Source organism: Protopterus annectens, chromosome 5.part1, assembly GCF_019279795.1.
Source record: "Protopterus annectens isolate FY-2018-M chromosome 5.part1, PAN1.0, whole genome shotgun sequence".
In the NCBI taxonomy this organism is placed as follows: domain Eukaryota; kingdom Metazoa; phylum Chordata; order Ceratodontiformes; family Protopteridae; genus Protopterus; species Protopterus annectens.
Window position 1 is genome coordinate 678,853,342 of NC_056736.1, and position 14,948 is coordinate 678,868,289.

The 14,948-nt window shown below is 41.2% G+C and overlaps 1 protein-coding gene across 7 annotated transcripts in view; it reads right to left on the reverse strand.

The window, feature by feature from the left end:
* PARP4 (poly(ADP-ribose) polymerase family member 4) overlaps positions 1 to 14,948 on the reverse strand; it is a 2,883,551-nt gene that overhangs the window by 2,401,658 nt on the left and 466,945 nt on the right. For all 7 annotated transcript variants that reach the window (XM_044073295.1, XM_044073293.1, XM_044073297.1 and 4 more), the window contains one exon: positions 11,671 to 11,784. In XM_044073295.1, the coding sequence (XP_043929230.1) occupies positions 11,671 to 11,784 (114 nt within the window). The remainder of the gene's footprint in view (positions 1 to 11,670; positions 11,785 to 14,948) is intronic.

Below are 14,948 nucleotides of genomic sequence, written 5' to 3' on the forward strand. Positions count from 1 at the left end.
AGGATAGAAGGGTATAGATAAGTCCAGCTAGTTCAGAGGGGATGGAGGGAGGGTAACCTGGAATGCAGCAGTGTGAACACTCGAACATCTACATTTATGGTAGGTACAAAACTGTACTATGTTCATCGTGTTACACTGCTGCAGTCATCACACTTGGGTTGAATCCCAAAGCTAAGTTTGGGTGGCTGGTCTATAAAGAGTTAGGATTGGCTAAGAGGCCCTGCAGAACTGCAGTGGCAAATCCTGCTCTGGATTTAGAGTCAAGAAGCAGGTGGTAATGCTTGGTGAAGGTGTGCATTGAACTCCAAGTTGCAGCCTCCAAAATTTCCTTGGTAGGTACTCCTCTGAGAAAGGCTGCTGAAGTAGCCGTTGCCCTGGTGGAATGAGGCCTAATGTTATTAGGGACTGATTTTCCATGCTGTGTGCAGCAGTACTGAATACAGTGTCCTATCCCATTTGGATATAGTTTGCTTTGAGATAGCCTTGCCTTGTGATCCTGCAGCATATGTTACAAACAGTTGATCAGTTTTCCTGAAAGCTTTTGTTTTGTCCAAGTAGAAGCATAGCTGCCTGTGTATGTCCAAAGAATGCAGAAGTTTCTCCCCTTTATTTTGGGGGTTTGGATAAAATTGTACGCAAATGGATGGTTTGTTTAAGAGCCACACTAGATACCACCTTTGGCATGAAGGTAGGGTTTGTCCTTAAAAGATACCCTATCCTGATGAAAAATTATAAAAGGTTCCACTTCCATTAATGCCTGTAGCTCTGAGACTCTTTGTGCTGAAGTTACTGCCAGGAGCAGAGCTGTTTTCCATGACAAAAATTTTAGATTGGCTGTATTGGCTGGCTCAAAAGATGGTAGGGTCAGTTTTTCCAAAACGAAATTGAGGTCCCAAGTTGGTGTTGGTGCTCTCCGGAGCGGTCTTATGTTTTTAGCCCCTCTGAGGTACTGCTTTAGCGAGGGATGAGAGAATAAAGGAGGATCCGTGTTGTAATGTGCAGAAATGGCAGAGGCGTGGATCTTAATTGATGAAAAGGATAGGCCTCTGTCCGGCATCTCAGTTAAGTATTTTAAAATCTGAGGAATGTTTGGAACAAGAGGGTCAAGGCTGTGAGCCTGGTTCCAGGTGCAGAATCTCTTCCATTTTTCTAAGTAAGCTTTCCTGGTGCTAGGCCTCCTGGCCTCCAAAATGGCATCCATAACAGCTTTAGAGAGAGGTATTGCCTGTTTGACTAAAGTAACTGCCATGCAGCCAGGTTTAGGGTTTTGAGCTGACCGTGCAGGATCTGATTGTTTTGTTGAGTCAGAAGGTGTGGAATTTGGGGCAAAATCCATGGTAGGCCCTGAGCCAAGTTCCTTAAGATAGGGTACCAGTGCTGGCATGGCCAGTCTGGAGCAATAAGGATCATCTGTGTTTTTTCTTGCCTGGCTTTTAGGAGTACCTTTGAAAGGAGAGGCAGTGGTGGGAAGGCATAGACTTTTAGGTTTTTCCAACTGAATAGAAGAGCATCCACTTTCCATGCTTGTTTGTGATAAGTCCTTGTGCAGAATTTTTGTAGTTGGCAATTCAGTGGGGAGGCAAAAAGATCTACGTCTGGGCATCCCCATTTTTGTATTATCATGCTGAAGATTTGTGGATTCAATTTCCATTCGTGAGGGTCCATGATATTTCTGCTTAGGTCGTCTGCCAGAGTATTTTTCTTTCCTGGCAGGAATTGTGCTTGCAGGTGAACTTGGTACGTTAGAGCTGTGTTCCACAAGGTCATGGCTTGCCTGCATAGGGGATAAGAATGAGTGCCCCCTTGTTTGTTTATGTACCATATTACTGTGGTGTTGTCTGTCTTTAGTAATAGTTGTCCTGGATGTAGAAGGTCCTTGAAAGCTGTTAGGGCATTTTGAACAGCCAACATCTCTTTTTGATTGATGTGAAGATGCATCTGGTCTGTGGTCCACATGCCCCGAATGCATGTTCCTGCCATGTGTGCTCCCCCCCAGGCGTAATCCGAAGCATCTGTTGTTAGAGTTTGCCTGGCTGTGGGTTGGGTAAAAGGCTGACCCTTGTTTAGGTGACAAGCCTGTGTCCACCATTGAAACTCCTGTTGTAGGCAGGGAATTATTGGAATTACTGCTTCTAGACTGTGAGAATGTTGAGTCCAAACACTTTTTAGGTACCATTGTAATTTCCTCATATGCAGTCTGGCATATGGTATTAGTAGTATGCAGGATGCCATGAATCCCAGGGCCTGCAGAATTTTTCTTGCAGGGAGATGGGACGTTTTTGCCAGTAGTTGAAAATATTGAGTTAGTTGCACTTGTTTGTCTGGTGTGAGGTAGGCCATCTGGGCCGTTGTATTTAAGCTGGCACCCAGGAATGTAATCTGTTGTGAGAGCACTAGTTTTGACTTCTTTTCGTTTAATGTGCACCCTAGAGAAATTAGCAACTTTTTCACAAATGCCAGATGCTGTAAAAGAATGTCATTTGTCTCTGCTTGAATGATGCAGTCGTCCAGGTATGGATATATTTGAATTCCTTTTTGTCTGCAAAATGCAATTACTAGTGCCAGGCACTTTGTGAAGACCCTGGGCGCAGTAGATAAGCCAAAGGGCAGTGCAGAGAATTGGTAGTGCATTGTACCAGTTTTGAATCGGTGGTATCTTCTGCAATTTTGTCTGATAGGGACATGCAGGTATGCCTCTTTGAGGTCCAGAGTAACAAGCCAAGCCTTCCTGCCCAGCATGGGTAGAAGCTGCTGTAATCGGAATATCCAGGTAAGTATTCAGAATTGAAAGGTCCAGTATAGGCCTCCAGGCTTTGTCCTTTCTGGGGACCAGGAAGAATCTTGAGTAAAATCCTTGTCCTTGTTCCTGTTGTGGTACTTTTTGTATAGCTCTCATGTCCATGAGGGCTGAAATTTGTTTTTGTGCCTCTGCCCATTGATTTTGTGGCAGGTCTGGCATTCCTTTTAGCTTTGGTAGAGTATGGAAGTGGAATATGTAACCTTGAGACACAATATTCAGGACCCATTTGTCTTCGGTGATTGTTTGCCAGTTTTGAGAAAAAGTGCTAGTTTTCCCCCTAAGGGGGCTTCCAGAAGGGACATGCTTGGCGTACGCAAAAGTCATTGTGACTGTTTCCTGTAAGGTTGAGACTTGTCCTTACCTCCTTTTGGGGTTGAGGTGCCCCACTGTCGTTGTCTGTTTGAGCCTTGGGGTTGAGATCTGCCTCTTGGGCGTCTGTATCTGCCTCTCTGTGGCCTGTCTGACACTGGAAAGGACCAATTTTTTGTTGGCCAATTTCTGCTAAACCGAGGTGGCTGTACCTGTAAGAAATCCTTGACTGTTTGCATAGATTTAGCTTTATCCTCCATTTTCTTTAACACCTCTTCTGCCTTAACACCAAACAAGGTATCATGTTTTAAAGGAGCGTCCAATAACTTTGCCTTAACATGTTCAGGTAAACTCTGTTCTTTTAACCAAGTATGTCTTCGAATAACAGAACCTGTAACTGCGGCTCTACAAGAGGCCTCTAAAGAATCAAAACCACATTGCAGAGTATGTTTTCCCACCTGTTCAACTGCATGCAATAAATCCTGCATTTCTTTACAATCAGGAGCGTCTGAGCTAGCAAGCATTTGCTGTTTTAACTGAGCCATTAAATATTGTTGGTACTTAAGCATGTGAAACTGGCAATTACTGCTAAAGTTGCAGACGTGTATACTTTCTTCCCCCATCTATCCAAAGCTCTGGAATCTCTGTCAGAGGGTACTGGATTTTTTGCAATGGAAGCCTTAACCCCTTTTGGACCCTGTGAAATAGTTTCTGGATCAGCAGAAGGGTTTTTGTAAAGAAACTTGTGAGAGTCAGGGACTCTATAATACCTATCTGGCTTGGCTGGAGCAGGGGGCAAAGAGTCAGGAGATAAGCTGGATTCAGAGAACACATCATCCACAATGTCTAGCACAGGCAGAATAGCCAGGGGCCTTTGCTGAGGCAATAAGAGGAAATCCCTGAGCCTTTTCTTGGATTCTGAGTATTCCTGACTTTCCCAATGGAAATGTTCCCTCATGGTATGTAAAGTTTCTCCAAAAGAGTAATACTCAGGAGGAGAGGCTGAAGGGATAGATTCCTCAGCATCAGAGTCCTCATAGGGGGGTAAAGAGTATCCCTGGTCTGAAGAGGAATCAGAGGAAATGGAAACCTGATCAGAGGAGTCATAGTCTGTATAGGAAAGGGATGGGAACCCCTGATTAGAGTAATGAGGTCTTCGGCCATTTTAAGCATCTGTTTCTTGGGCATGGAGGACTGTCCAGGAGAATGCTGTACTTGTTTCTTTGTCTTTAATGGTACCTTTGTCTTGGCTGTTGTTTTAATGGTAAGTTGTGAAGGTCTGAAAACACCCTCAGAAGCCGGTGCCTGCTCAGTGGCTCCGGACCCATCTGAGGGATTAGTTTCGTTAGGCCCAATACCTTGAGTTTCTGGAGGCCTAGTTGTCTCCACGTGGGAATCGGAGGCGGCCTGTGGCTCTGAGGTAGCGGGTGTCAGGGGCTGCAAAAGCGCCTCACTGAGAACCGGCTACTAGCCTAGAAGAGGTTTTGTCATCGGTTTTGGACCTCGGATACCAGTCTTTATCCTTGCTTTGCGTTTTTTCGGAACTGCGGTCGTCGGCTGATCCGACGGCAAAGTATAATTGAACCTTCGGCCAAAGTAGTGCAAAGCAAAATCAAAACATATTTTTATAGTGCGTTTGTTAAATCTAGCACAAAACCAACAACTAGTGGCATCGTGATCAGGGCCTAGGCATGGAATACAGTAAGAGTGGAAGTTCTTATGAGGTATTTGCTTCCCACAAGAAATACAATTATTAACTTTTTCTGACATCGGTCTGAGGCAAGAAAAAAGTTTCCCCAATGGGGTACTTAGCTTTATTGAAGACTTTGGATGTGAAATTCAACTTCGAAAATCTCAGGAGTCGGCCGACCGGCACTTGCGAACTGTTTCTGCTTCGGGCACCGCGCGGCAAGAAAGACTGGAGAAAATGGCGTCGAATGCATATTATATACCCCTGGCACACTGATGTCAGGGAAGAAGCGACAGCAACCGACGCCGGACCAAGACTTTCAAACTCTGGCCAACTGTGGGACCGCCTGACGGCAGGATAACCCAAGTGTGATGACTGCAGCAGTGTAACACGATGAACATCTGAGCTTTAACTGAAGAGGCTGCCAACCCAGCATGGAGCAATTTATACAAATAAGACAGAACCAAAGGAACTTCCACAGAAAGTGGATCTTGGTTATGAACAAGATACCATACAGAAAATCTCTTCCATTTGGATAAATAAGATTTCCTAGTAATGGATTTCCTGGCCTGCTGCAGAAACAAACACATCCTCAGAAAAAAAGGTGCCTAAAAGGGATCAAAATCCTATCACCCACAGTGTCAGGTGAACAGTGGACAAGTGAGGATGTATAAGAGACCCCTTATTTGTATGAGTAGGTCCACCCTGTGAGGTAAATTCTGGTGACTACCCTTGGCAAGGTGCAGAAGAAGAGGGAACCAATGCTGGCTGGGCCAAAAGGGAGTCACAAACAAGATTTTGAGAGAGACCTGTTCTACCTCGAACAGGACTCTCAGTATGAGAGAAAGGGGAGGGAAGGAATAAAGAAATATCCACTTCCAAGAAAAAGAGAGGGTGTCAATCTTCCATGCCAGAGGACATGGGACTCTGGCGAAAAATTGAGGATGGTGTCTGTTCACAAAACAGGGAAGCAAAAAGGTCTGAGGAGTACCCCACTGATGGACAATGTCCAGAAACACATTTCTATGAAGCAACCACTCAGTCAGTCTTATGGACCTGCTCAGACAGTCTACCACAAGGTTCTGTTCTGAGAATATAAACCGCCTGAAGAGTCACCTGATACTGGACAGCCATGTCCCAAACATGAAAAGCTAGTCTGCACAAGAGTTAGGACCACCCCAACACCCCGCTTGTTGATGTACTACATAACTGTGGTATTCTCTGTAAACATTATGAGAGACCCTGGAAGAAAGAGTATGCCAGGCCTGAACAGCAAGGAGGAGAGTTTATATCTCCTTGTCAATTATATGGTCCACTCTCTGACAGTACAAAGACCATGAACCTTCAGCGGGCCAAAAGAAGCACCCACCCCACGTCTTAGGCTTTTGAAAACATTTCCAGAGGGAGGACTGGGGGCTGAAAAGGAAGTCTTGGGTTGAGAGACAGTTGATGAATCCACCACTGAAGCTCTAGCTCGAAGCATAGAAGAAGCAGAACTAGAAAGTCTAAAGGATGAGAATGCTGAAGCCATAATGACTTTAGGAACCACTGTAGCTTTCTCATATGAAGCCTGGCTAGAGGAAGTATAGGAATGTTGGATGCCATGTACCCCAGAGCCCTTAGAAACTCCCTTGCTGTAACTAAGACCCAAGGAAGAAGGCAATCAGAGTTAAAGCCTTAGGAAGCAGTGAGGATGCTAGCATAGACATGGTCTGGAGCCTGCACCTGAGAAAAACATGTTCCTAAAAAGGAGTCAAAAACATGGAAATTTACTGCAAATTCTAGACTTTGCAAAAGGCAAATAGCAGAGTGAAGCTACTGAAGCAGGGTCTCTTGAGGGCAAGCCTGAATAAGTAGGTCGTACAGTCAAAGAAAAATGTGTATCCTCTTCATCCTGCAAAAGACAATCAGAAGAAAGAGGCATTTGGTGAAAACCCTTGGGGCAGCAGAGAGGGAAAAGGCAAAGCAGAGAACTGAAAATAAAAAGAAACAGTGACATTTAAAATTTTCCTGACATGGGGATGAATAGGAATGTGAAGATAGGCATCCTTGAGATCCAGACAGTCTAGGAAAGCCAGAGATAAAAAAAAAAAAAAAGTAAACAGGGTCTGAAGGGACAGTATTCAAAAGGAAGAAACCTTCAGAAAAGTGTTGAGCTGAGGAAGATCCAGAAATGGGCCTCCAGCTGTCTTCTTTCTTGGGAGCCAGAAGCATTCTGGAATAAAACCTCTTCCCCCTACAAGGAGCATAAACTGCTTGGATGGTACATTGAGACAAAAGGCTCTGAAGTACATCTGGAAAAAGGGCAGCTATTCCTGAGGAGGTTAAGGAATGCCTTAAAAAGGAGGAAGGGATTTTCACACCATGTAATAGCCCTGATGAATGACCGAGAGAAACCAAAAATCTTGAGTGATCCTTAACCAATTGAGAAAAGACAAGGAAGGACAAAGAGATAAAGGAACCTGACTTAGGAGGGAGGGAAAAAGGTAGTCAGACAGAACCTGGCTTGTCTGAAAGAGAAGGAGTCTGAGTGGTAGGAGTCTAAGTAGACTTAGCAGGAGGAGTCATTCTAGAACCCTTTTTACCTTTGGGATGACGGCAAGACAAACTATGTACAAAGGCAAGCTTGGAAGGATAATTCCTCTAAAATTTGGGAAGAGGGGAAAAAAAATATGTTTCAATTCCTGGAAGGCCTTACCCTTCTGCAGAGATTTAAAAAGCTCAGCTGCCGCAGAACCAAAAAGATATTTATTCTCAAGAGGAACATCCATCAATTTAGCCTTAATATAATCATGCAAAGGTTGTAAGTGAAGCCAACAATAATTTCTTAACACAGGACCAAAGGCAACAGCTCTAGAAGCAGCATCAGCTGCATCATAACTACACTTAACAGAACAAAGGGCTACCTGAGAAGAGAAGCCCAACAAAGACGGCCAAAGTCTTCCCCTGAGAAACAACAAGGTCAGAAATAATGTGAAAATCCTGAGATAGAAGACCTAAAACATACCTGGTCATCTGAGTATTAGTTAACAACCCAAAAGGCCGTGGTTTCCGACCATATCACAGTACTACCACAGCACTACAGTCATTTACTAATATGGTTAATCATCACAGAAATAACAACAGCTTTGTACCCTCTATATTCCTTGACCTATCAAAAGCCTTTGATATGGTCTCACACAAGAAACTCCTAAATGTCCTCTCGGGAGTTGAACCTTGTCGAGACTCTGCCAACGTAGTGGGAATCGCCTCCCTAGCAAGAATCTGCGTAACACCCCTCAGTCCCTTGGATATGATCAGCCACAATTCCCCCTCAACATCCATAACAGACATCAGCAGAGCCTCCAAGGATGTGTGAAAAGCCGGATCCATGCTGGCCTCTGAAGTGATCGTGGCAAAGGAATCTGACTGATTAACCAGACAATCTTCCATGCCTTCACCAACTTCAAGAGAAATGTCCAGTGGATGCGGTATAGCAGCTGAATCCAACCTAACTTTTTTAGTCTTATTCTTGGCTAATGGCTGACCCTCGGGCTGGGGTGACTCCGCCATTGCATCCTGCAACAACAACTTAAGATGCTGGTTCTCAAGGTAGATAGACAAGGAGGAGAGACAACTACAAAGAATCTTAGGGGGAACACTTGACAAACTGGGCATGAAGTATGGTCATAAGAAGTATCCAAGCAAAACAAACACTGGTCCTAGCAGTCCTTATGGGGAATCTGTCTCCCACAATGAAATTTTCTCTTTCTGGATGACAGGTAATCTCATAACAAAAGTAAAGAAATCGAGGATAAGAAAAAAAAAAAAAACAAATGGTACACTTATCTTAAAAGGCCTGGTAACCAGAAGATGAAGGAGCATTCAGATCGATGATCAAAGATGGCATTCAGACTGATGGCAAAGATGTTCTGGGGTTGGTACATTTGTACATCACCTTTACGCCCTAGGCCATGAACAGGGAGCATACGTGTGATGTACAACATCCTTTGAAAAATCCTAAGGCTTTGGTATACTGAATGGATGTTGGGACTAGCCTTGGCAGGGGAATCGCTTGAGTAAGGAACACTGCAACAGTGGTATAGAAGGAAATCTAAGTATAAACCCCTTTATAAAATGCTGGACAGCTAGCTGGCTCACTGATGGGACTTAAGAGGTTAGAACCAGTGAGGCCACTTCCACAAAGAGGCCAGTCACCAGTCGTGTACCCCAAGGCTTTGTACTAGGCCCACTCCTCTTTGGCATCTATTTCTCAGATGTCAAAGCCAATGTGAAAGGCCTCTGGCTCACCAAGTTTGCAGATGACTGCAAACTAAGAGCATTTAATGAATCCCCCCCCCCCCCCAAGATGAGAACATCTTTCAAATAGGTCTAATACAGACAAATGGTTGGTGCCAAAGCCAGGGCTTAAAACTCGATAACAAGAAATGCATTATAGTACCTTTTGGGAAGTCTGCTACCCCAGGTAACTATGTCAGTTAAAACACCCTTAAAAGTTCATTCTCTATTCAGGGATCTGGGATCTCTTGTAGACAGTAACCTAGCCTTCAACCAGCTTGAGCCAAAGGTAGTAAGAAAATGCTTCTATGTTGCTCAACTTAAAAGGAAATGCATGGAATCTAGGTCAAGAAAAGTCACGATACCACTGTACTCGGTCCTCATCAGGCCCATCAGAGAGCATAATGCCCTCTCTGATTTGTACTTGACCAGACATATGCAACAACTACAACACCCACAAAGATTCATTACAAAAAGAATACAGGGAGTAAACACAATGTCCTATGCTAATGACCTCAAAGCTCTGTCTCTTTACTCGGCATCATACAGACTTCTGAGAGGTGATCTCTGCATAGTAAACAAGGCACCCCTAGACCCTGTTTCGATGAAACTTTTGCACATCTGCAAAACCAACAGCACCAGACCTACTACTTTAAAAAAACATAAATTTTGCTTACAACATAAATAGGACATGTTGGAGAAACAAATGTGTTTCTCAGAAAATTCCCATTCTCTGGAACAGGCTCCCCATCCATGTGAAGCAGAGTTATTCCCTATCCATATTTAAGCACAACTTGACTTATTGATAAGTAACAAGAAATTCACCCCTGGTCTGGCTCCTACATGTCTGATGGACAAAGGCAGTCAGTAAATAACCCCATGTAAATCAAATGTAAATCAAATTTGTAGGTCACATTTGGATTTCACTACTAGGCTTTTAAGAACCCTAGCGGTGGTTAGACTAGTATACACCTATGAACTACAAATTCTGGGTGCAATGTGAGTGCTGAGAAGAGCATCCTTGGCAGACATCAAGAACTGAAACAACTGATTTTGTGAATGAACTTTGATTATGCCTTGATTTAAGAATGAAGCTAAAAAGAGAGAAATAAGAAAAGACAAAGTTCTATAGATGGAAAAGAAGGAACTACTGTGAAGAGGTCAAAGCCATATTAATTAAAGAGGAAATTAAGAGCCAATAAAAATGGCAGATACTATACAAAATGGCATGAAATCCAAAAAGTCCAAAGGAAATGAGGTACCAAGGGAGTAAGGAGAATGTGGGTGTTACAGAGACTGAGCAAAGTATATAAAGGACTGGGAGTTTTGCTAGAGGCTTGGAAAATAACAGTGATCTGAGTAATCAGCAAAATTATAAAGTACATAATCAACTAATACAGTAAATTCAGAAGGAGAGAATAAAGGCTTTGTCCAGGAGAGTGAGGATAATGAAAAGAACCTTTTTGAAAACAGACAGCAAAAAAGAAAATGGCATTAGGAAGTGAAACAAGGTCTTCAATTTAGTTTCAAAATTTGACAATATCCATACAGGACTGGATCTCAGCACTGGCAACAGTAGCTCACCTACATAGATTTGCGAAAACCTAATAGGACTTCTGAAAATCTATCTAGCAGCCTTAATCCAGGTTTAATTTTAAGCAATGCACAATGCTCTTAAAGTGAATTTTTGATATTCATGTATAGAACACATACCAATAATTCTCTATGATGCATTACACTGATAATGATTATATTACCTACTCGCACTGCTACAGTCTTTTACATTTCCAATCATAAGCAGCATCTGAAGTTTGTACTACTGGCGAAAGCCAGGGTACCTTTTTGGCTAGGCTTATATAGGCCCTAAGGCCAATAGCCTAGTACCTACCTATGAACCTAATAGGTTACTTACCACTTTGATAAATTATTTTCACCAATGAAATGACTAACAACGAAAGTTATTTTAATCTGCTTATGTCTGTGCATATGTGAATTTCATTTCTTCATTCATTCTTCAGTGTTTCCTTTACCCAGTTCAAGTACTGGGGAACTGAAGTCTATCCCAAGCAATGGTGACACAAAACAAAGAAACTAGTCCTGGAAGGGATGCCAAGCTATCCCCAGGGTACACAGACCACAACAAAATGGCAGTTTGCAGGATCAAGAATTTACTTACAACTAGAAAGCACTGAAATACAGTGTACCTGGTCATAGCTGAAAATGACACATTAAGTCAGACCCTTTACTCAAGTATCAAATAAACTAGAAGTTACCTTTGATCAATACATGAGGTTGATATATATGTGAAAGTAACTAATGGAAGCATCTTGTATATATTGTATATAATGTGTGAATTTGTAATATGGTTGTGAAAAATAATAAAAAATGATTATTGAAAAAAAATAATAAACTTGAAGTGTAGTCAGCATTTGTAAAACTGATTACATATGGCATATACAAAATTACAAAAAATATAAGCAATGCTTTATGAGGAAACAAATACGAATGTTGAAATCAAGCTAATACCTTTTTGCCTTTTTTTTTTTTTTTTTTTTTTTTTAAGAACCACCTACCCAGCTGCTTAAATACTAACCTGTGAATTATCTGGTACTCCAAAGTGTGCCAGTATACGGAAACAAGCTCTTGAAGTCTGCCAAGAACTATGTAGTTCAACAACTACCATCTCTTCTCTTCCGTCTTCAGAAATCTAAAAGGTTAAATAAAAGCATGCTAAACAACACGTTATTTGTTGCATAATGTTTTTCAATTAGTGCAGAGATTTACAAAACAGGTCTGACATGTTACTCTTCTTCACTGTACACCGAAAGCTCCACTTTCTATTCTAAAGCAAAGAGAGATTCAGTCATCATATATTTAATTTCTGTCACACATTCTATCTTGTAATATCTGTGCACTTCAGTGTCCTCACTCTCTCCCTGGTTGTCTTCCCCAAATCACACTTTCTTGGACTTATTCCTCCAATGACAGAGAGCTGGCAAGCAAGAAGCAGAAGTCTCTTTACATTAAACCCCCTTATTCTAGCAAGGGAACATGTCTAGGATTAACGGACTGCCCTCAAGGAAATGGTAAGTCTGGTGTACCCGTTGGTCTGTATATCACACTGATGCAGTAGTGTAGAGCTCCCCAGTTCTTCCTGGAAATGGCCTTTCAATAACTACAATCTCTGCAGAAAGTTATAGCAATAGCCCTAAAGTGGGACTTACAAATTCTACTTATGTTATCTCTGTCTTGCAATTGCTATACTTCCTGTTAGATAGTTAGAGAATTACCTACAAACTGACAGCATTAAAATAACTTTTACCTGACCTGTATGCTGTATAGCAGGACGACGACACTATGGGATACCAGCCAAGTCTATAGTCCTTAAATGTTATATATGTTTTACAGCACTTACTTGGTGCAAATTTTCATACAGCTAGACTACAAAGTACCAAGTAATTATAACCTTGAAAACAGCTAAAGACCAGCCTATCTTCTGAAGATTTTTTTTTAAATGAAACAAATTTTTATGATACTCAGCACATACTTTGTCATACAATAAATTGCTAGGGTCTTTGTATTATTTTAAGCACTGTTCAGTATTAAATGGTTTTACAATGAGCTATGGTAATTTGAAATCACACAAAATAAGAGATATAACATATGGATCAGCAAGTCTGAGTCTCAGCCATTTTCAGAGCTTCCTCCGTGAATACTATGGGATTCATGTGACTACCTAAAGCTCTTTGAAATAAAGTTGGTAAATGGGGCAGGGGCTTTGAGAACCTAGCTGGGTAACAGAAGCTCCCGTTAGGAGAGAGAGAGAGAAGAATGAAGGGGGTTGGAAAAAGGATTAGATGCTGGGTAGTAACCCCAACAGTGAATCTGGGAGAGGTGCTCATAGACCATGTAGTAAGAAAGGACACGGAAGTACATACTAGGAGAGGATGCCCATGCATAAACATTCATGGCCAGCAAAAAAATATGCAACTGAATATGGCACAACTGATAAATGGCAGAATTTAAGAACATTTTCCATCCTCCCATGGTATGACATGCCTTGATAATATGACCAGTTTTCAACCCAAAGAAAAAAACACAAGTGTTAACTAAAAATAGAACAGGTGCTCTGGTATGTAAGGAAAGGAATGGTTAGAAACACACATTAAAAACAAATTCTGACACCAAATACTTAGATATCTAGGAAGATAAATTTTCTTAATAAAAGAGAAAAAAAAAAAAAGGAGTGCGTGTGTTTGTATTTATACACATACACACATAATATATCTTCCCCTACACCACCTTACTCGTGTTTTTACCCTAAATCTGCACATTAGGTTATTAAAAACCCTTTTCTCTAACAGTACCACTACCAAAATGACACATGATCTCAGTTTTGTAACTGAAGCTTACTGATATAGGGATTTTTTAGTGGAAAAAGTATTCAAAATTTTGTGATTCACTCTTACTGGTAGAGTTCAGTGTTTCGTGTGCACTCGTCTTTTTTTGATCATTTGAGGTTCAGTATTCTGATTGTTAGACAATACACACACAGACACACACACACACACATATATATATAGGTCTACTTCATTTCGTCAAAAACTCATTTTGCCAAAACTCAGTTGACTGAGCGCAATTCACTGTAAGCTCACTTCAATGAAAACTCATTTGACTGAAACTCATTCCTCAAAGGGTATATGCTCTGTACCCCACAGTAACATAACGGAGTTAGTATAAATATATAGCAAGGGGGCTGTTGGGGGCAAAGCCCCCCACCTATTTTAAATGTTATAATCCACAGACATGGATACTTACAACTACAATGAATAACTCTTTCCAGAAGACAATATGTACTCAAACTATAAACTCAAGGATAGCACTACACTCGGGAACAGGGCATATACCTTTCAACGAAATGAGTTTCAGTCAAATGAATTTTAAGTGAAGTGAACTTTTACTGAATTGTGCTCAGTCAACTAAGATTCAGTTAAATGACTTCAAAATTAAGTACACCCATATACATACATATATATATATATATATATATATATGTGTGTGTGTATATATATATATATATATATATATATATATATATATATATAACTATATATATATATATATATATATATATATATAAATATACACACGTTTACTATCATGATAATTTCCATTCGACATATTGAAAGCAAACCTCAAAACTGAAAATACAGCACAACTCAGAATGCTGAATCAGACTTACAAATTCAGCAGATTCAACATTGTTTCCTAACACATCATGTGATGTCCATATAGGAGTTCACGTAAAGTGAACTCCTACACCTAATGATTCTACAGGGGGGAAAGCCCTCCTGCAACCCCCCCCCCCCCCCGGTGAGGGGCTGTGCCCCCCACATCCCCTGCTAACTATATATTCTAACTCTGAGACTGCACTACAGTGAAGAAAATAATTTCCCTAACCGCACTGTACCATGATCTCTGTACAGTTCTTCAAATTTATATTAGCGAATGCACAGTACTATCGCTAACATAAACTTTCAAACATTGAGATGTTCAACCAGATGAAAATTTGAAAATCTGTATTTTGAAATTTTCATCTGGGTACATTTCAACTCAAAATTATAATAGTAAAACCATATATACAAATACACACACACACATATATATATATATATATATAACACACACACACCTATACATACATATATACTGAAGTTTGACAATTTCTTGAAACTTCACATCGAAACACAAACGATCAACAGCCAATTAGAAAAAGTCAAAAGACAAACATGATCTTTTTTTGCAAGACTGTATGCCCAAAGCCCGCCCCCCCCCCGCTAATTAAACATGCTAACTCCAAGACCTTTCAAT